This window comes from Petromyzon marinus, chromosome 52, assembly GCF_048934315.1.
Source record: "Petromyzon marinus isolate PM22_M1 ecotype Great Lakes invasive population chromosome 52, UKy_Petmar_22M1.pri1.0, whole genome shotgun sequence".
NCBI classification, from domain to species: domain Eukaryota; kingdom Metazoa; phylum Chordata; class Hyperoartia; order Petromyzontiformes; family Petromyzontidae; genus Petromyzon; species Petromyzon marinus.
Genome location: NC_133718.1, coordinates 11198434 through 11219278, shown reverse-complemented (window position 1 = coordinate 11219278; position 20845 = coordinate 11198434). Strand labels below are relative to the sequence as shown.

Sequence of the window (20845 nt, the reverse complement as noted above, 5' to 3'; positions counted from 1 at the left end):
AAAAATATATATTGCAACATGTAATACATCGTTTGGCCCTTCCCTCCCTCAAAGCCTCAATCTGGTCCTGGGGTTATAGTCAGGGTTAGAATCAGGGCAAGAACAGTTGCGCTGGGTTGGGACACTTGTGTAGCATGGGGAGAGGGCCGGTTACCGAGACGGACATTGGAGTGGACTCCAGTGAGTTCGGTAAACAAGGGGAAGAGAAGGTCTGAGGCCAGATAATTGAATTAGACCGTCAGGGCAGATCTCAGAGGTCGCGATATCTCCTGTGCAGCAGCAGCAGCAGCTGTGGGATCTGGTGGAGTTTGGCGAGGTGTGGTTCGTGGTGGTGGCATTGACGACTGTGGCCAAGATGACTTCTCGATATTCGTGTTAGGATTAGAGGCAGGATGAGGGTTAAAGTCAAGGTCAGCATTGGGGACACGGTTAGGTCAGTGAAGGCCCCGATGCCTCGGACTGGAATACGAACTGAACTAAAACGAAACATATTCTTGGTTCTTTCGGTAAAGTCACGTAGAAGGGAAACAATATTTATTATTTTTATTATTTTATTGTTTCCCTTCTACGTGACTTTACCGAAAGAACCAAGAATATGAATCCCTGCAGTCACGAAAGCTTTAAATCAAATTTTAAAACGAAACAATTTATTTTATTTCACCAGGGAGGCCTACTGAGCTCTGTAGCTCTTTCTCAGAAGCGACGTGGCCACAAATTAAATCTCAACTAAGTGGCTTAATCACGTGGAAATGTAGAGCAGTCAAATCCTCTAAACGCTCGTTCCTAAGTGTGTGTGTGTGTGGGGGGGGGGGGGGGGGGTGGAACTGGAAGACCTGGAGAAAAATCCACACGAGCACAGAGAGAGACACGAAAACTCCAAATATACAGCAGCAGGCGTCAGGGTCGGGATCAAACCCACGACCCCCTGTATACCAGGCGTGGAAGTTAAGAATCAGAAAGGGGTTTTATTCGCCATTAAAGTTCGCACAGACAAGGAATTCACTTTGGCAGGAAGATGCATACATTCAACATATAGTAAACTTAATTATAAAATAAGTGGTATACAAGTCTAAACTATACTAAAGGTACAAAGTCTAACTAACACTAAGGGGCTAAAGTTAACATCTCCGAGCCACCGTGCTTTTCACACACGTGGCTTGCCAAAGAGGAAACTGCATTTCCTAAAAGTGACGCGCAACATCACCCCCATCACAGCCAACGGCACGGCTCCATTAAAGTCGCATCACATTCCTCCTCGCTGGGCCAGTGCGAGCAACGGGGAAGCGAGAGTCATGAGCACGTGGAGGACCCAGCAATTGGGGGGGGGGGGGGGGAGGGAAGCGCTCGTATCCACGCGAGTTGTGAAATCTGCGGATGCAAAGCGGCACCCCACCCCCCCCTACCCCCTTCCCCGAGGCCTTCACTGCGCAACGCTCACGAGCCCAGTTCACACCTCACACGGGGCACGCGCACGCTCCCCTCTCCCAGGTGATCCTTCAAGGACCCCGGCCCCGGCAAACAACCCCCTAGTAGACCTCATCAAGACCCCCATGGGCTCGCAGACAGAGCCGTTAATTCGCGATAATTGATTGCTTCATTGAGAGGCGCCCCTCACCCCCCACCACCACCAACCCCGGGGGATGATCGCCGGGAGCCACCTGCTCCGTCGCCTCATCCGGAGGCACCGAGGTCGCGAGGTCAAGGATGAAGAAGAGCCACGGCGGAGCCGATCGCTCGCCAGGTGAGCATTGAAGCCAGCCACAGCCGTCAACCCCTAACGCCTCACCCCTAACCCTGACACTCACCACTATTCTTGACCCTAACCCCTATTCCTGGTCTTTACCCCTGTGGCACTCACCCATAACCCTGACCCCCACCCCTAACTCTCACCCCTATTCCTAACCCTCACCTGTATCTCAAACATATCCTATCCTCTCGATTTAAACCAAACCCCCATGTCTCGTCCAGACCTCGAGTCTTGCGGCCCAGGACTGTGACCTCGACCCTGTAACCTCCATCCCTGAACTTCCCCCGCCTTCTCTGCAGCCTTTTGCCCTCAGACATTGCCTCGGAAATCTAACCACGGTGGCTAGGAGATGTTAACTACCTCGCCTGGTGTACAGGAGCTCGTGGGTTCGATCCCGACCCTGACACCTGCTGTATATTTGGAGTTTGCGTGTCTCTCTCTCTCATCATCATCACGGTGGCTAGGAGATGTTAACTACCTCGCCCGGTATGCAGGAGGTCGTGGGTTCGATCCCGACCCTGACGTCTGCTGCTGTATATTTGGAGTTTGCGTGTTTCTCTCTCCCCGTGGCCGCATAGATTTTTTTCCGGGTCCTCCGGGTTTTCCCGCCATATTTATAGACGTGCGTTTTAGAGTATTTGGCTGCTTTAAATGTCCACGTGACAAGCCACTTCGTTGAGCTATCATGTGTGGCCAGGTCGCTTCTGAAAAAGAGCTACGTAGCTCAGTGGGCCTTCCCTGGTGAAATGCAAAAAATTGTTTAAATAAAAAATAGCAGTTTAACCATCACGTCCCTATCCCAGTGTCTAAACCCTAGCCTCTAACCCACGATGGTGTTGGGGTTTTGTATACGTGCTAGTGTGCATCTTTGTCTTCCGCGTGGGTAGCGGTGATGCAGAGTTTAGCGCACTGCGCTACGAACCCGGCTCTGCTCGATGTCCGCTCACGGCCAATAACAGTGGCGAGTATTTGAACTGGTCCTGGGCCTCCCCTAGGTCGACCCAGCCTCAAATGAGTACCTGTTGCGATTTGTAAACATCGCCACTCGTGAGACAAATGCGGGCGGGCGTTGTCATAGGCACCCACGCCGGCCTTCATAGTTGCTTACTAACTGCACTTCCCACAACAGTCTAAGGCTAAACGGGGCATCTTTGTCTTTTTGTAAGTGTATTAATGTCTGTCTATCTGCGCATAACACACGTGTGTATCTGTGTCTGACACACATGTGTACCTGTGTGACACACACGCGTGTACCTGTCTGACACACATACCTGTATTTTACACGTTTGTACCTATGACACACACGCGTGTGTACCTGTGTGTGACACGTGTGTACCTGTATGTGACACCAACGTGTGTACCTGTGTGTGACACGTGTGTACCTGTATGTGACACCCACGTGTGTACCTGTGTGTGACACGTGTGTACCTGTATGTGACACCCACGTGTGTACCTGTGTGTGACACGCACGTGTGTACCTGTGTGTGACACCCACGTGTGTACCTGTGTGTATAACACCCACGTGTGTACCTGTGTGTGACACGCACGTGTGTACCTGTGTGTGACACCCACGTGTGTACCTGTGTGTGTATAACACACACGTGTGTACCTGTGTGACACGCACGTGTGTACCTGTGTGTGACACCCACGTGTGTACCTGTGTGTGTATAAGACACACGTGTTAACCTGTGTATAACACCCACGTGTGTACCTGTGTGTATATAAGACACACGTGTGTATCTGTGTGTGACACTCACGTGTGTACCTGTGTGTGTGACACACACGCGTGTACCTGTCTGCCACACATACCTGTATTTTATACGTTTGTACCTATGACACACCCACGTGTGTACCTGTGTGACAGGTGTGTACCTGTATGTGCCACACACGTGTGTACCTGTGTGTGACATCCACGTGTGTACCTGTGTGTATAACACCCACGTGTGTACCTGTGTGTGACACACACGTGTGTACCTGTGTGTGTCTAAGACACGCGTGTACCTGTGTGTGTCTAAGACACGCGTGTACCTGTGTGTGACACGCACGTGTGTACCTGTGTGTGACACCCACGTGTGTACCTGTGTGTGTGACACGCACGTGTGTACCTGTGTAAAACACACACGTGTGTACCTGTGTGTGACACCCACGTGTGTACCTGTGTGTATAACACCCACGTGTGTACCTGTGTGTATAACACCCACGTGTGTACCTGTGTGTGTATAAGACACACGTGTTAACCTGTGTATAACACCCACGTGTGTACCTGTGTGTATATAAGACACACGTGTGTATCTGTGTGTGACACTCACGTGTGTACCTGTGTGTGTGACACACACGCGTGTACCTGTCTGCCACACATACCTGTATTTTATACGTTTGTACCTATGACACACCCACGTGTGTACCTGTGTGACAGGTGTGTACCTGTATGTGCCACACACGTGTGTACCTGTGTGTGACATCCACGTGTGTACCTGTGTGTATAACACCCACGTGTGTACCTGTGTGTGACACACACGTGTGTACCTGTGTGTGTCTAAGACACGCGTGTACCTGTGTGTGTCTAAGACACGCGTGTACCTGTGTGTGACACGCACGTGTGTACCTGTGTGTGACACCCACGTGTGTACCTGTGTGTGTGACACGCACGTGTGTACCTGTGTAAAACACACACGTGTGTACCTGTGTGTGACACCCACGTGTGTACCTGTGTGTATAACACCCACGTGTGTACCTGTGTGTATAACACCCACGTGTGTACCTGTGTGTGACATCCACGTGTGTACCTGTGTGTATAACACCCACGTGTGTACCTGTGTGTGACACACACGTGTGTACCTGTGTGTGTATAACACCCACGTGTGTACCTGTGTGTGTCTAAGACACGCGTGTGAGCAACCTGCGCGTGCACCATGTGCGCAATCATTTCACCGATAGTCACGTGACCGTCGGCGCGCCCAGGCGGGAGGGGGGTGGCTCGCCCTCCCCACCCATCCCCAGGACGGTGACGTCACTCTACGTGGCCGCACAGCGCCGCTCCTGATTGGCTTTCACCGCCCCCCAACCCGAGAAATCCGTGCGCGCGCGGAGTTTAGGGGCGAGGCCGCATTGGGTCAGCGCGGTCACGTGGGCCGCCAGAGGGCTCTTACGATTGGCTTAAAGTTTTTTCGCGAGGTCGGAGCGTGGACGGGGGGAGGGGTGAGCAGGAGGGGGCGGGGCTCCACGGGGGTGGGGCGCGTGGGCGGAGAGACGGGGACAGACGGGGAGAGGGACACGGGGCAGAGACACGGGGTAGAGACACGGGGAGAGGGACACGGGGCAGAGACACGGGACAGAGACACGGGGTAGAGACACGGGGAGAGGGACACGGGGCAGAGACACGAGGTAGAGAGACGGGGTAGAGAGACACGGGGACAGAGACACGGGGCAGAGACACGGGGAGAGGGACACGGGGCAGAGACACGGGGAGAGGGACACGGGGACAGAGACACGGGGCAGAGACACGGGGCAGAGACACGGGGAGAGGGACACGGGGACAGAGACACAGGGGTAGAAACACGGGGAGAGGGACACGGGGAGAGGGACACGGGGACAGAGACACGGGGTAGAGACACTAGGAGAGGGACACGGGACAGAGACACGGGGACACTGGGAGAGTGACACGGGAGAGAACAGAGACACGGGGACACAGAGACGGGGAGTGGGACAGACGGGGATAGAGGGACGGAGGGACACGGACAGACGGGGAGAGAGACACGGGGAGAGGGACACGGAGACAGACAAGACATCCTAGAGAGAGGAGGAATAGGCGCGAGGGAGAAACGGTGGGGGGGGGGAGAGACAAGGAAACACGGAGACAGAGAGAGACATTGAGACAGGACACATCGGGTGAGGGAGCGAAGACGCGGGGAGACACGCAGACACAGGGACGGGGTCACGGGGACTCCGCTGGAGGCGATGGAGGAGCCGGCGGGCCCTGGCCCTGAGCCGGGGAAGACGCGGCTCGGCAGCAGGTGGAGCCGGGGACGGCGCAGGTGAGAGGGGTGGAGAGAGAGAGAGTGAGAGGGGTGTGAGTGGTGGGTCCATGCGTGTGACGGCTGGGAGATGGCTTGAGGGACACTGTAGGAAGGAGTGAGCGGTGCGAGCGAGACGGGTGAGAGGTCACCACCGCCGCTAGTCGGGGTCTGTGGCTCCAAGGCCGCGCCCATTCCTCGTTTCTCTGGAGAGCCAAGTCCATCCGCACGCACGGCGTCCCGTGCCTGAGTGTCGCCTTCGCGCCGCCCCTTGAGTGCCTCCCCTGCTCACTGGGGGGTCTCCTTCTTCCCCTTGGCCCCTCGTACATCCCTCCCCCTTCCCTCACCTTATCCCGCCTCGATCCCCGCTTAACGCCGGCCGGAAAGTGTTCGCGTGTCGTGTCGAGAGCCTGCGAGCAAAGGCGAAGGACACGGGTACTGTGTCTTGTCTTCCTCTATCGCGCTGATCACGGCTTGGCGCAGTGAGTGCTCATTGTTGCAGGCCGCCGAACGTTTTGGAGGCCGTGCGCAGACTGCGAACGATGCGACCGCTCCTCCTCCCCCGCTCTTTAGCGACATTAGCGAGGCCTTCCATCGAGCAGTGGATTGACAGTGGTTCTGTAGATAGCGGTGGTTGTCCTACCTATAGACTTCGCCACCCCGCCATGGGAACGTGGAATGTCCATCCCTGCGTCGGGGAAGTTGGTTTTGACTCCACGGGTAAAGGCGCAGCCCCTGCAATTCCTGGCGGGATAGGCAGCACCGGAGGTGAGCTCTGGCGAGGAAGTGAACGTGTTACACCCTTTTTACCTCGCCACCAAGGATGATGCATGCTGTACATGCATGTACGGTGTGTATGCATGTGTACATACGTGTATGTTGTGTGTATGCATGTGTACATGTACGTATTTTTTCAGAAGCAACCTGGCCATCACAAACCAAAGCTCAACGAAGTGTGGAAATTTATCGCGGCCAAATACTCTGAACGCGTGATGTGGAGTCGAACTGTGGAGGAGACAATCGGAGGACCCGGGGAAAAATCCACGCAACCACGGGGAGAGAGAGAGACACGCAAACTCCAAATATAGAGCAGCAGGCGTCCGGGTCGAACCCACGACCTCCTGTATACCAGGCGAGGTAGTTAACATCTCCTAGCCACCGTGATGATGAGAGAGAGACACGCAAACTCCAAATATACAGCAGCAGGCGTCCGGGTCGAACCCACGACCTCCTGTATACCAGGCGAGGTAGTTAACATCTCCTAGCCACCGTGATGATGAGAGAGAGACACGCAAACTCCAAATATACAGCAGCAGGCGTCAGGGTCGAACCCACGACCTCCTGTATACCATGCGAGGTAGTTAACATCTCCTAGCCACCGTGATGATGATGAGAGAGAGAGACACGCAAACTCCAAATATACAGCAGCAGGCGTCCGGGTCGAACCCACAACCTCCTGTATACCAGGCGAGGTAGTCAACATCTCATAGCCATCGTGATGATGATGAGAGAGAGACGCAAACTCCAAATATACAGCAGCAGGCGTCCGGGTCGAACCCACAACCTCCTGTAGACCAGGCAAGCTAGTCAACATCTCCTAGCCACCATGATGATGATGAGAGAGACACACTCAAACTCCAAATATAGAGCAGCAGGCGTCAGGGTCGAACCCACGACCTCCTGTAGATCAGGCGAGGAAGTGAACATCTAGCCACCGTGATGATGAGAGAGACACGCAAACTCCAAATATACAGCAGCAGCAGCAGGCGTCAGGGTCGAACCCACGACCTCCTGTAGACCAGGCGAGGAAGTGAACATCTCCTAGCCACCGTGATGATGATGAGAGAGAGAGACACGCAAACTCCAAATATACAGCAGCAGGCGTCCGGGTCGAACCCACAACCTCCTGTATACCAGGCGAGGTAGTCAACATCTCCTAGCCACCATGATGATGATGAGAGAGACACACTCAAACTCCAAATATACAGCAGCAGGCGTCAGGGTCGAACCCACGACCTCCTGTAGATCAGGCGAGGAAGTGAACATCTAGCCACCGTGATGATGAGAGAGACACGCAAACTCCAAATATACAGCAGCAGCAGGCGTCAGGGTCGAACCCACGACCTCCTGTAGACCAGGCGAGGAAGTGAACATCTCCTATCCACCGTGGGCTTGAGGAAGGCCTCGCCCTGCCAAGAATGTCTAGGAGGGGGTGACGATGGTGCTGATGCTGCTCCGTGTAATCCCAATCGAGTAGTTGCGATATTTCAGCATTGGCGTGTTTGGCCAACGGCGGTTACATTGTATCGGTGCTTTTAGTTACGGGAGGAAATCGGAGAGGCTGGAGGAAATCCACAAGGAGAGAGGCGTAACAAAGATAAAGCTCCCCCGTGTAGCCTTAACAGAGTGTTAGGGCAAGTGCTGTTAGCGAGCAGCACCTGTGAAGGTCGGCACGGCACACGAGGGGGTGGGTGGCCAGCAACCACGCCCGGCCGCCTTTGTCTCCCTCGTGACGATGTTTACACATCGCACCAGGTACTCGTTTGAGGCCGAGTCGACTTAGGGGAGGCCCAGGGCCGGTTCAGATAATCGTCACCGGCGTTGGCCGTGAGCGGGAATCGAACTCGGGTCGCCAGGTTCGTGGCGCAGTGCGATAACCGATACACTACACGCACTGTAACACACTACACACACTGTAACACACTACACATACTTTAACACGCACTGTAACACACACAAAACAAACAAAGATGCAAACAAAGATCCCCCATATAGCCTTAACAGACTGTAGGGGCAAGTGCTGTTAGCGAGCACCTATGAAGGCCGGAACGGTACTCGAGGGGGTGGGTGGCCAGCACCACGCCCGACCGCCTTTGTCTCCCTAGTGGCAATGTTTACACACCGCACCAGGTACTCATTTGAGGCTGAGTCGACCTAGGGGAGGCCCGGGACCGGTTCAGATAATCGTCACTGGTGTTGGCCGTGAGCGGGATTCGAACCCGCGTAGCCGGGTTCATAGCGCAGCGCGCTAACCGCTACACTATCGCTCCCCACTACACACACAGGTACACACACGTGTACACACAGGTACACACACACAGGTACACACACACAGGTACACACGCACACTATAATATACACACACACTGTGACACACTGTAACACACACACTGTAACACACACACTGTGACACACTGTGACACACACACTGTGACACACACACTGTGACACATTGTGACACACTGTGACACATTGTAAATCAGGAGCAATGCTGCAATGCCCAGCTGTGATGTAATGGGCCAACTCGGAGCGATTCCTTATCTGTTATCTCACCTGCGAACGTGGCAGCGCGTGTAATAACAGTAACAATAGCGGCGGATTCGCAGCAATCATTGCAAAGTTTACAACGACAATGTCCTGTATTTATTTCCCCGATGTGTGAGGATTCACCACCACACCCTCGCAGGCGATTTGAAGGCTTTCTCGCGTTTATCCTTCTCGCTTTTCTAGTTCCTTTCTTTTTCAGTTTAGTTTTTATTTATTTATTTTGGTATAGCCCTGTGAGCCATTCCGCTCTTGAATCGGGTGCAACCACAACAAACAAAAAAACAAAAATACGAACAAGAAAAACATCTTAAAGTGACTATGTGACTGTGCAAAAACAGAAAATCCATGAAAAAACGGCAAAATATTCCTGAAAAAGGCACCGTACACAAACGCTGTGTACAAAAAATCCCAGTGGGATGCAAGTCAAACAACAACAAACACATCAGTCTAACTCCGTACCACAACAAAACAAACATGTCCATACCAAAAAACGTTTTCGAAATAAAAAAAATAAAGCCATAATTGCAACGTAACAGTGATCATAGGGACTGTGACCGAATTTTTACAATAAACTACATAAATAACATGTAACACCAAATTCTAGAGCCATAGCTGGCTGCATGAGTTACTCCACAACAACAGAAGCATCAGTCGGAGTATCAAATTTTTCAATGCACCTTTAAGATCAGCACGCTAAATCAAAATACAGATAATACTTTGCAGCGTCATCCGGAGCGAAACATTTTATTTTATTTTACACCAATGAATAGCAGTGGCAGCTAGGGGTAAACAACTCCTCTAGGGCAGTTTTGAGAGAAGATCTACAGTTCCATGTGCTCCATTAGCCTACACTTGACGTGTAGGCTTACTCCGTTCGCGTTGTTTACGAATCGTTCTTCAATGTTGTTCACATTTCGTCGGCAGACAGCGGTTGTCCAGTGATCGCGTGACGCACGTCGGATGTTGGTGTGTCGGGTTTGGGGAAATATTTCCCAGGCTGCTGTGTAAGACTGCCGCCCCGGGTAGGTGGCACGTGGCGAGCAGGACCCACCAGAGCCGTAGCTAGAGCTATACTGGATGTGGTGTGCGATTTTGTTTGCTCGGTTGCTGAGTGCTGCTACATTGGGATGTTTGGGGGGTAGTGGTGGGGGGTAGCCGGGGGGGGTGGGCAGGGCAGGTTGGGGCGGTGGCCGCTCGCCCACCTTGGGAATCGTCAGGTTTCCTGCCCGGTCGCCCCGGGGCTGAGCATCTCACCGCAGGATTTGGGTCAACGTGAAACTCATTTCAAACTCGGAGGCGGCTGTCACTCGGCATGTCCCTGTGGGTCTGTACTGTATGTGTGTGTATCTGTGTGTGTATGTGTACCTGTGTGTGTACGCGTGTGTGTGTGTGTGCCCTGATGGGGAGCGGTGGTGTAGTGGTTAGCGCGCCGCGCTATGAAACCGGCGACCCGAGTGTGATTCCCACTCACGGCCAACACCAGTGACGATTATCTCAACCAGTTCTGGGCCTCCCCTAGGTTGACTCAGCCTCAAATGAGTACCTGGTGCGGTGCGTTAAAACATCGCCACTGGGGAGACAAAGGCGGTCGGGCGTGGTGCTCTCCACCCACCCCCTCGTGTATCGTACCGGCCTTCATAGGTGCTCGCTAACAGCACTTGCCCCAAAAGTCTGTTAAGACTATGCGGGGGATCTTTTGTGTGTACCTGTGTGTACCTGTGTGTACCTGTGTGTGTGGACGCGTGTGTGTGTATCTGTGTGTACGCGTGTGTATGTACCTGTGTGTGTGTGTGTGTACCTGTGTGTTTGTGTACCTGTGTGTGTAGTGGGGAGCGGTAGTGTAGTGGTTAGCGCGCTGTGCTATGAACCTGGCGACCCGGGTTCGATTCCCGCTCACGGCCAACACCAGTGACGATTATCTGAACCGGTCCCGGGCCTCCCCTAGGTCGACTCAGCCTCAAATGAGAACCTGGTGCGGTGTGTAAACATTGCCACTGGGGAGACAAAGGCGGTCGGGCGTGGTGCTGGCCACCCACCCCCTCGTGTACCATTCCGGCCTTCATAGGTGCTCGCTAACAGCACTTGCCCCTACAGTCTGTTAAGGCTATACGGGGGATCTTTGTCTTTGTGTACCTCCCTTCTCTACGCTTGCGAAACGTGGACCCCCCTAATGGAACATCTTCGCCGGTTAGAAACATTTAGGCTGGCCTGCCTACGATCCATCCTGGGTTTAACCAGGCTGGATTGTGTGAGGAGCTCACAAATCCTTGAAAGATCTGGGCACGGTCGCATCGGTGAGCTACTCCGGCAGGCAAGGCTGCGTTGGCTGGGTCATGTAGCCCGCATGCCCAGCCACCGCATGCCGAAACAGCTTTTGTTCGGCCGGATCGAGGGGGCTAAACGGGCGCAGCACGGGCTAGAGAAGAGATGGAGTGATGTGGTACAGGAGGACGTGGAGATGAGTGGACTTGCCGATGACTGGTACCAGCGGTGTCAAGGTCGGCCTCTGTGGAGGAAGCTCATGAAGGACGCTACTGGGCAGTTGGAGGCAGTCGCCCTCCAACAACAACGGAGGGCGGAGGAGCGACGCTCACAACAACGAGCGGAGCGCCGGGTGGCTAAAGCACAGCAGGTTGGCATAGTAGGGGGCACAGGTGGTGCATCAGCCAGTCATCTCAGTCATCTCAGCCAGTCGACCCGTGGCACTTGGGTCTGCCCCGTGACCTCCTGCCAGCAGGCGTTCGACACTTCACGTGGCCTCAAGGTGCACATGGCCTGGCACAAGCGTCGTGGTAACGTCACCGCCAATTAGTGGCGAATGGCGGTTGTTGTTGTACGCGTGTGTGTACCTGTGTGTGTACCTGTGTGTGTGTACCTGTGTGTGTGTACCTGTGTATCTTTGTCTTTGTACCTGTGGTAGTGGAATGGTTAGCACGCCGGCTACGAACCCGGCGACCCAAGTTCGCTTCCCGCTCACGGCCGACACAAGTGACCATTACCTGAATCGGTCCTGGGCCTCAGCTAGGTCGACTCAACCTCAAATGAGTACCTGGTGTGATGTAGACATCACCACTGGGGAGACAAAGGCGGCCGGGCGTGGTATTGGCCACCCACCCCCTCGTGTGCCGTGCCGGCCTTAATAGGTGCTCGCTAACAGCACTTTCCCCAAGAGTCTGTTAAGGCTACACGGGGGTCTTTGTGTCTACTTGTGTTTTTGTGTTTACCTGTGTGTGTATGTATGTGTGTGTATGTGTGTGTCTGCTCGTGGCCAACAACAGTGATTAATATCCTGAACTGGTCCTGGGCCTCCCTTAGGTCGACTCAGCCTTAAATGAGTGACTGGTGCAGTATGGCCGTGTCGGCCTTCATAGGTGCTCGCAGACAGCACTTGCCCCAACAGCCCGCTAAAGGTTACACGGAGGGGAAGCGGGGGACCCTTCGTTGATTTGTGGCGTGCGTTGTGTTGGCGCGAGCAGCATCGACTCGAACACCGACTCCGTGGGGACCAACGGCAACTCGTTTGACGACGGCCGCATCCCGGACGCGACGCCAAGCTGCGTCGCCCAACCTGAGCCCCGGCAAGAGCCCGAGCCTGAGCCGGAGCCGGAGCCGGGAAGGAGGATGAGGCGGCAGCTGGCCCGGTGAGAGGGCGCACCGCTGGCACCACCGTCCGCCGGAAGAGAGAGCGCGGTTTAACCCCCCACTTCGCGCGCGGGTGTCCGCGGTTGTGCCGCCCTGGAGCTCACCGACGTCCGTGCGGGTTGTGCTGGCATTAGGGGTAGGTATAGCAATAGGGCTTCGGGATAGGGGTTAGAGTTTGGAATACGGGTTAAGGGTTAGGGATACATGTCATACATAGGTATAGGTTTTGGGCATAAGTATAGGGTTTAGTGCTCTGAGTTCGAGAGGGACATAGGGATTAGGGAAGGGCTGTGAGTTAAAGTTGGGATTAGTGGTTAGAGGTTTGGGCAGGTGTTGATGAAGCCCACTGTGCTCCCCGCCTCGCTCCCTCCCCCATAGCCCCCACTGGCTCCACGAGGCCCTGCCCCTTGAGCTGCCGACTTCCGTCTCCACTTGCACGGTCTCTGCTCAGCAGCAGTAACCTCAGTGACTCAGCCTTCCCCACAGCCTGCGGTTACGGTGTGTGTGAGAATGTGTGTGTGAGAATGTGTGTGTGTGTGTGGGAATGTGTGTGTGTGTGAGAATGTGTGTGTGAATGTGAGTGTGTGAGAATGTGTGTGTGTGTGAACCCCACCAAAACTAAGCACCTGCCTGGGTATTTTGTACCATCGGACACTCCACCTCCACAACTCCCAATCGGTGATGGGGCAGTTGTGGAGAGAGTGGAAAGTTTCCCATACCTGGGCAGTGTGCTTATGACCGGCTCCAGTTTAACAGCAGAGGTCTCACTCCGAATCAGTTGAGCGGCAATATCTTTTCATCGGTTAGCGTCACGCTGTGTGGAAGCTACCTGGTCTGTCGCTCCGCACTAAGCTTCAGGTCTTCCTGGCCACGGTCATTCCCTCCCTTCTCTACACTTGCGAAACGTGGACCCCCCTAATGGAACATCTTCGCCGGTTAGAAACATTTAGGCTAGCCTGCCTACGATCCATCCTGGGTTTAACCAGGCTGGATTGTGTGAGGAGCTCACAAATCTTTGAAAGATCTGGGAAAGGTCCCATCGGTGAGCTCCTCCGGCAGGCAAGGCTGCGTTGGCTGGGTCATGTAGCCCGCATGCCCAGCCACCGCATGCCGAAACAGCTTTTGTTCGGCCGGATCGAGGGGGCTAAACGGGCGCGGCACGGGCTAGAGAAGAGATGGAGTGATGTGGTACAGGAGGACGTGGAGCTGAGTGGACTTGCCGATGACTGGTACCAGCGGTGTCAAGGTCGGCCTCTGTGGAGGAGGCTCATGAAGGACGCTACTGGGCAGTTGGAGGCAGTCGCCCTCCAACAACAACGGAGGGTGGAGGAGCGACGCTCACAACAACGAGCGAAGCGCCGAGTGGCTAAAGCACAGCAGGTTGGCACAGTAGGGGGCACAGGTGGTGCATCAGCCAGTCATCTCAGTCAGTCGACCCGTGGCACCTGGGTCTGCCCCGTGACCTCCTGCCAGCGGGCGTTCGACACTTCACGTGGCCTCAAGGTGCACATGGCCTGGCACAAGCATCGTGGTGACGTCACCGCCACTTAGTGGCGAATGGCCGTTGTTGTTGTGTGTGTGAGAATGTGGTGTAGCGCGCTGTGCTACGGAATTGGCGACCCGAGCTCGTTTCCTGATCACGGCCAATAGCAGTGACGATTATTTGAACCGGTCCTGGGCCTCACAAAGGTCGACTCAGCCTCAGATGAGTACCTGGTGTGGTGTGTAAACAAGTCCACTGGGGGAGACAAAGGCGCCCAGGCGTGGTATGGACCATCCCACTCCTCGTGTGCCGTGCCGACCTTCATTGGTGCTCGCCAACAGCACTTGCCCCAAAAGCCAGTCAAGGCTATATGGCGGGCCTTTGTCTTTGTGAGAGTGTAAGCATGTGTGTGAGAGTGTCTGTCGGTGTGTGAGAATGTGTGAAAGTGTTGTGTGAGAGAATGAGAGGGTCGTGGTTCGCTTGCTACAAACCCGGCAACCCATGTTCTATTCCCACCCACGAGCAGACGTCAGCCCACAGAGCCACGTTGCAGCATCCTCCTGCAGCACGTGCAACTTTCAATGAGCACCTGGCGCAGTGTGTAAACATTAACGGTGGGGAGAGGGGGGTTGTGCTGGCCACACCATCCCTTCGTGTACCTGCGAATGGCAATTGTCCCAAGCAGCCTCCGGAAGGCTACATGGGGATCTGTCTTTTATATATTATCTGTTTATGTATTATTTGTTTATGTATTATCTGTTTATGTATGTATGTGTGCGTGTGTGTAGTCTGACCTCGGCACAGTCGGGTGCTTTGTTGCTCTGTCTGTGTCAACATGGGCTGTAAGCGGATGCGGTACCAACCTCACCGCACCCCCACACGGCCCCCCACCCCCCGCCCCCCCCCCGCATCCTGTGCCAACTACAACACTTCCCATGTCTGTACGGGCGACATGCGAAGCACTTTGTGTGTGTGTGTGTGCACAGGAGGCACTGTGTGTGTGCACGACTCACGTGGCTGTGCATGTGTGTGTACGTATCGACTTAGCCTCAAATGAGTACCTGGTGCGGTGTGTAAACATTGCAAGGAGACAGAGGCGGCGTGGCGCTGGCCACCACCCCTCTTGTGGAGTGCTGGCCTTGTAAGGTGCACCAACAGCACTAATAGCACTTGCCCCAACAGTCTGTAAATGCTATACGGGGGATCTTTGTCTTGGTGTTGCGAGCAGCTCCAAGTCGGCGAGTAAGCTGCTGCGGGAGTCCGGGGAGAAAGTTCACTCCTCAACGACGGTGAGCAGCACCACCTCCTGGCCTCGCCACTCCCCGACACTTCTCCACACGCTTGTCCATTCGTGAAGTCACCCACATTTTGATTTAAAGCTTTCGTGACTGCAGTAATTCATACTCTTAGTTCTTTCGGTAAAGTCACGTTGAAGGGAAACAACAAAATAAGAAAATATATATAAAACAATAAAAATTCTCATGACGTTTCGACCATAACACAAACGGTCGTCTTCAGGTGTGTCGGTTTGCATAAATGTATTTATTTGTAAACGGTGCATTTATTTATTTTAAAAACGTTAGCGCCACGCGCAGCGATTTGGCAGTTTATTTAGACGGACTAGTCCATCTATGTTCTGAAAAGAGGAGGGGGGAGACGAATTTTTTTTTTTAATGTATGCTGTCTGAAAGCCACTGTAAGCGTGAACAATCAATTAAGACCTGAAATGGTTTATCAAATCTTTCCAATGATTGCTAAGCCAGAATCCATCTTCTCGGTTTAAATTGTCTCTGTGCTTGTATATGTGGATAGCCTCATGAACGAATCTCTCATGGTAGCCAGATGGCTTACAAAGAACCTCTGTCTTGGAAAAGTCAATGTCTTGTGAGCCTACTGAATTATAACAATGATCTGCCACGGCCGAGGTGTTGGTCCTACCGTGTTTAAGGTCTGCTTTGTGTTCACGAATGCGGTCCGAGACATGGCGTTTGGTTTCTCCAATGTAACTACTACCACAGAGGCAACTTATTTTGTAGACACCAGGGTATTGTATGTCCGGAATCACATCTTTTACAGATGGAACCAGATCACGGATTTTATGTAATGTGTAAGATTTACCATGGAAGTCGAAATAGATGGCAAGCTACCTTTTTTGGATGTCCTAATTAAAAAGAGACCTGATGGTTCAATGAGCCACTCTGTCTACAGGAAAGCTACCCATACGGATGCTTATCTGAAATCGGATTCCCACCACCATCCATCACAGAAGAATTCTCTCATCAAGACTCTGTATCATAGAGCCCAATGCATATCCGACCAGGAACACATAGGCAGTGAACTCAAGCACGTACACCAAGCTCTTAAGGCTAATGGTTACTCCGACTATACAATCCGCAAAGCTATCACTCAAACCATGAAGAAGGACCCTCTTGAGGAGCCTTTCAAAACCATCACTTTACCCTACATTGCGGGGATCACAAAACAGATCTCCAAAATCTTGAATAAACACAAGATCCAGGTCCGTTTCAACACATTACATAAAATCCGTGATCTGGTTCCGTCTGTAAAAGATGCGATTCCGGACATACAATACCCTGGTGTCTACAAACTAAGTTGCCTCTGTGGTAGTAGTTACATTGGAGAAACCAAACTCCATGTCTCGGACCGCATTCGTGAACACAAAGCAGACCTTAAACACGGTAGGACCAACACCTCGGCCGTGGCAGATCATTGTTCTAATTCAGTAGGCTCACATGCCATTGACTTTTCCAAGACAGAGGTTCTTTGTAAGCCATCTGGCTTCCATGAGAGATTCGTTCATGAGGCTATCCACATATACAAGCACAGAGACAATTTCAACCGAGAAGATGGATTCTATCTAAGCAATCATTGGAAAGATTTGATAAACCATTTCAGGTCTTAATTGATTGTTCACGCTTACAGTGGCTTTCAGACAGCATACATTATAAAAAATGTCGTCTCCCCCATCCTCTTTTCAGAATATAGATGGACTAGTCCTAAATAAACTGCCAAATCGTTGCGCGTGGCGCTAACGTTTTTATAAATAAATAAATGCGGCGTTTAAAAATACGTTTATGCAAACCAACACACCTGAAGACGACCGTTTGAGTTATGGTCGAAACGTCGTGAGAATTTTTTATTGTTTTATATATATTTTATTATTTTGTTGTTTCCCTTTAACGTGACTTTACCGAAAAAACTAAGAATATGAATTACTGCAGTCACGAAAGCTTTAAATCAAAATTTATAGATGGACTAGTCCGTCTAAATAAACTGCTAAATCGCTGCGCGTGGCGCTAACGTTTTTTTTTATAAATAAATAAATACACCGTTTAAAAATAAATAAATTTATGCAAACCGACACACCTGGAGACGACCGTTTGTGTTATGGTCGAAACGTCTTGAGAATTTTTATTGTTTTATATATATTTTATTATTTTGTTGTTCCCCTTCAACGTGACTTTACCGAAAGAACTAAAAATAAGTCACCCACACTTGCCCACCGGCCAACACACTCGCCTGCTGCCACCACCACCACCATCCACACATTCACCACCACCATCCACACATTCACCATCACCACTACCATTAACACAATCACCACCACCACTATCATCCACACATTCAACATCACCACTACCATCTACAAAATTACCACCACTACCATCTACACAATCACCACTACCATCAACAATCCCTACCACCACCATTACCACCAACACAATCACCACCACTACCATCCACACATTCACCACTACCATCCACACAATCACCACTGCCACTACCATCCACACAATCACCACTACCACTACTATCCACACAATCATCACTACCACTACTATCCACACAATGACCACTACCATCCACACAATGACCACTACCATCCACACAATGACCACTACCATCCACACAATCAGAACTACTATCCACGCAATCACCACCACCACCCACGCAATCACCAATGCCACTACCATCACCATGACGGTCGCAACCACAACCACCACCATTCATACAGTTATCACTATCACCACCATTGCCACTGTCGCCAACACCACCAACATCACCAACACCACCATCACCACCATCACCACCATCACCACCATCATCACCACCATCATCACCAACAAAAAAACGAATACAGATGTCTCCTCTATAGCCTGTACAGACTGTAGGGGCAAGTGCTGTTAGCGAACACCTTTGAAGGCTGGAACGCCACACGAGGGAGTGAGTGGCCAACACTATGCCCAGCCGCCTTTGTCTCCCTCGTGGCGATGTTTACGTAACGCACCAGGTACTCATTTGAGGCTGAGTCGACCTAGGGTAGGCCCAAGACCGGTTCAGATAATCGATACTTGTGTCGGCCGTGAGCAGGAATTGAACTTGGATCGCCGGGTTTGTAGCGCTGAACCCTAACTGCTACACTACCGCTCCCCACCAACACCACCACTATCCCTACAATTACTCTCATTAACACCACTCCAATTTTACCACCAACTCTGGGCGATGGAAAATCGGTTTGGTTGCTGAGGAAATCACAGGGGGGTAGTTGGGAGGGCATAAGGCACCTCCCCCCCCCCCTCCACCACGTGGCTCGTCATGTGCCTTGGGAACGGCAGAGAGTGCGTGGTGTGACGGTTTTCCCCACAGTGATCACCTTACCTGGGTGGCTTCATTTCAACCGGGAACGTCTGGGTTGGCGGTGGCGAGGTGTTAACTACCTTGTGGGTTTGATCCCGACCCTGACGCCTGCTGCTGCATATTTTCCGTTTGCGTGTCTCCCTCTCTCCCCGTGGCCGCGTAGATTTTTGTTCGGACCCTCCGGATTTTCCCTCCACATTTATAATCAACATTACGCGTTGCGAGTATTTTCCTGCTGTAGATTCCAACGTTATAAGACACTTCGTTGAGCTATCATTTGTGGTTAGGTAGCTTCTGAAAAAGAGCTACATAGCTCAGTGGGCCTTACCTGGTAAAATAAAATTGTTTAGAAAAAATAGATAATATCATTAGACCTCCTTTGCCAGTACCAAAATGTAATAATAGAGTTTTTCCCCTTTTTTCTGGCAACAAAACTGAAACCTTTTTACTCGGATTCATGTCTCCATTGACCACAATACCTGCAGTCAAAATGCAAACAAAAAACATACTATGATAATATATGCATTGTCCTTGAAACTGATTGGTCCACACAAAATGTAATAATAGGGTTTTTCCCCTTTTTTCGTACAGCTGTACGCCTTTTGGCGTCATCTGGTCGAGCACCAATTGGGTCGAGGCTCAAAAGAAAGCCGTCCCTTGGTGTGGACCAATCAGCTTCAAGGACAATGCATATATTATCATAGAATGTTTTTTTTTTCATTTTGACTGCAGGTATTGTGGTTAATGCAGACATGAATCCTTGTTAAAAGGTTTCAGTTTTGTTGCCAGAAAAAAGGGGAAAAACCCTATTATTAAAGGGATAATAGTTTATATCCCATAAAAAAAATCTCTCCACCACATCCACCTCTCGCTATGCCTGCGGTCACAACTACCGGTCCAGTCGCTTGTGCCTCTTCCGTCATCGGAACCTACAGTTCAGATTCACTGGCGAACCCGGGGACGTTCGGTGAGAAAGGAAGTTCCTGAGTTTACCCGGCGGAGATTAAGCCGAGAGTTTGGCCGTGCTCTCTGCCCAACTCGGCGTTATCTGCCGGCGCTGTTCAAACACGCCGCCTGTGCCGGTGTTTACCCACAGAGTTGTTGGCGCACGCACTGCCCCACTCTCTGGCAACCGCTGTCGGCTGACCTCGTCTGCTCACCCGCTCACCCGCCCACCCGCTTGCTCGTGCACTCACCGTCACACTCGCCCGTACGCTCACCGCCACACTCACCCACCCACTCGTACATTGACCCTCAGCACACTCTTATCCGCTTACACACTTACTCGTACACTCACTCGTACACACACTCGTACACTCACTGTGACTTATGCACACTCACTCGCAAACCCACCCTTCCTCTAGGACACCCGTCCTCCCGCTCACACTCTCACCGTCACTCACTCTCTGCATGTTCTCTGCGTGTTTGGCCACAGATCCGGAAGAAGTACAACGGCCAGTTCCACCGCCTCTTCCAGGAGGTGACGGCAGACGAACCGCTCAGCGACAGTGAGAGACGCACGCACACAAGCTATACACGCACTCACACACTGCCACACACACTCACACAAGCACACAAGCTATACACGCACTCACACACAGCCACACACACTCACACAAGCACACAGCTACACACGCACTCACACAGAGCCACACACACTCACACAAGCACACAGCTACACACGCACTCACACACAGCCACACACACTCGCACAAGCACACAGCTATACATGCACTCACACCCAGCCACACACACTCACACAAGCACACAGCTATACACGCACTCACACACAGCCACACACACTCACACAAGCACACAGCTGTACACGCACTCACACACAGCCACACACACTCACACAAGCACACAGCTGTACACGCACTCACACACAGCCACACACACTCACACAAGCACACAGCTATACACGCACTCACACACAGCCACACACACTCACACAAGCACACAGCTGTACACGCA

The 20845-nt window shown here is 52.3% G+C and overlaps 1 protein-coding gene across 3 annotated transcripts in view; it reads left to right on the top strand.

Annotated features, from left to right (window-relative positions):
* Nucleotides 1-1432: 1432 nt before the first annotated feature.
* LOC116953578 (GRAM domain-containing protein 2B-like) overlaps nt 1433-20845 on the top strand; it is a 35660-nt gene continuing 16247 nt past the window's right edge. For 2 of the 3 annotated variants that reach the window (XM_032973900.2, XM_032973899.2), the window contains exons 1-4: nt 1433-1741; nt 12564-12728; nt 15441-15501; nt 20307-20379. In XM_032973900.2, coding sequence (XP_032829791.2) covers nt 1641-1741; nt 12564-12728; nt 15441-15501; nt 20307-20379 — 400 coding nt within the window. In that variant the 5' untranslated portion in view covers nt 1433-1640. Of the gene's footprint in view, nt 1742-5002; nt 5782-12563; nt 12729-15440; nt 15502-20306; nt 20380-20845 lie in introns of those variants that run through there. The other variant, XM_032973901.2, reaches the window with a different exon arrangement.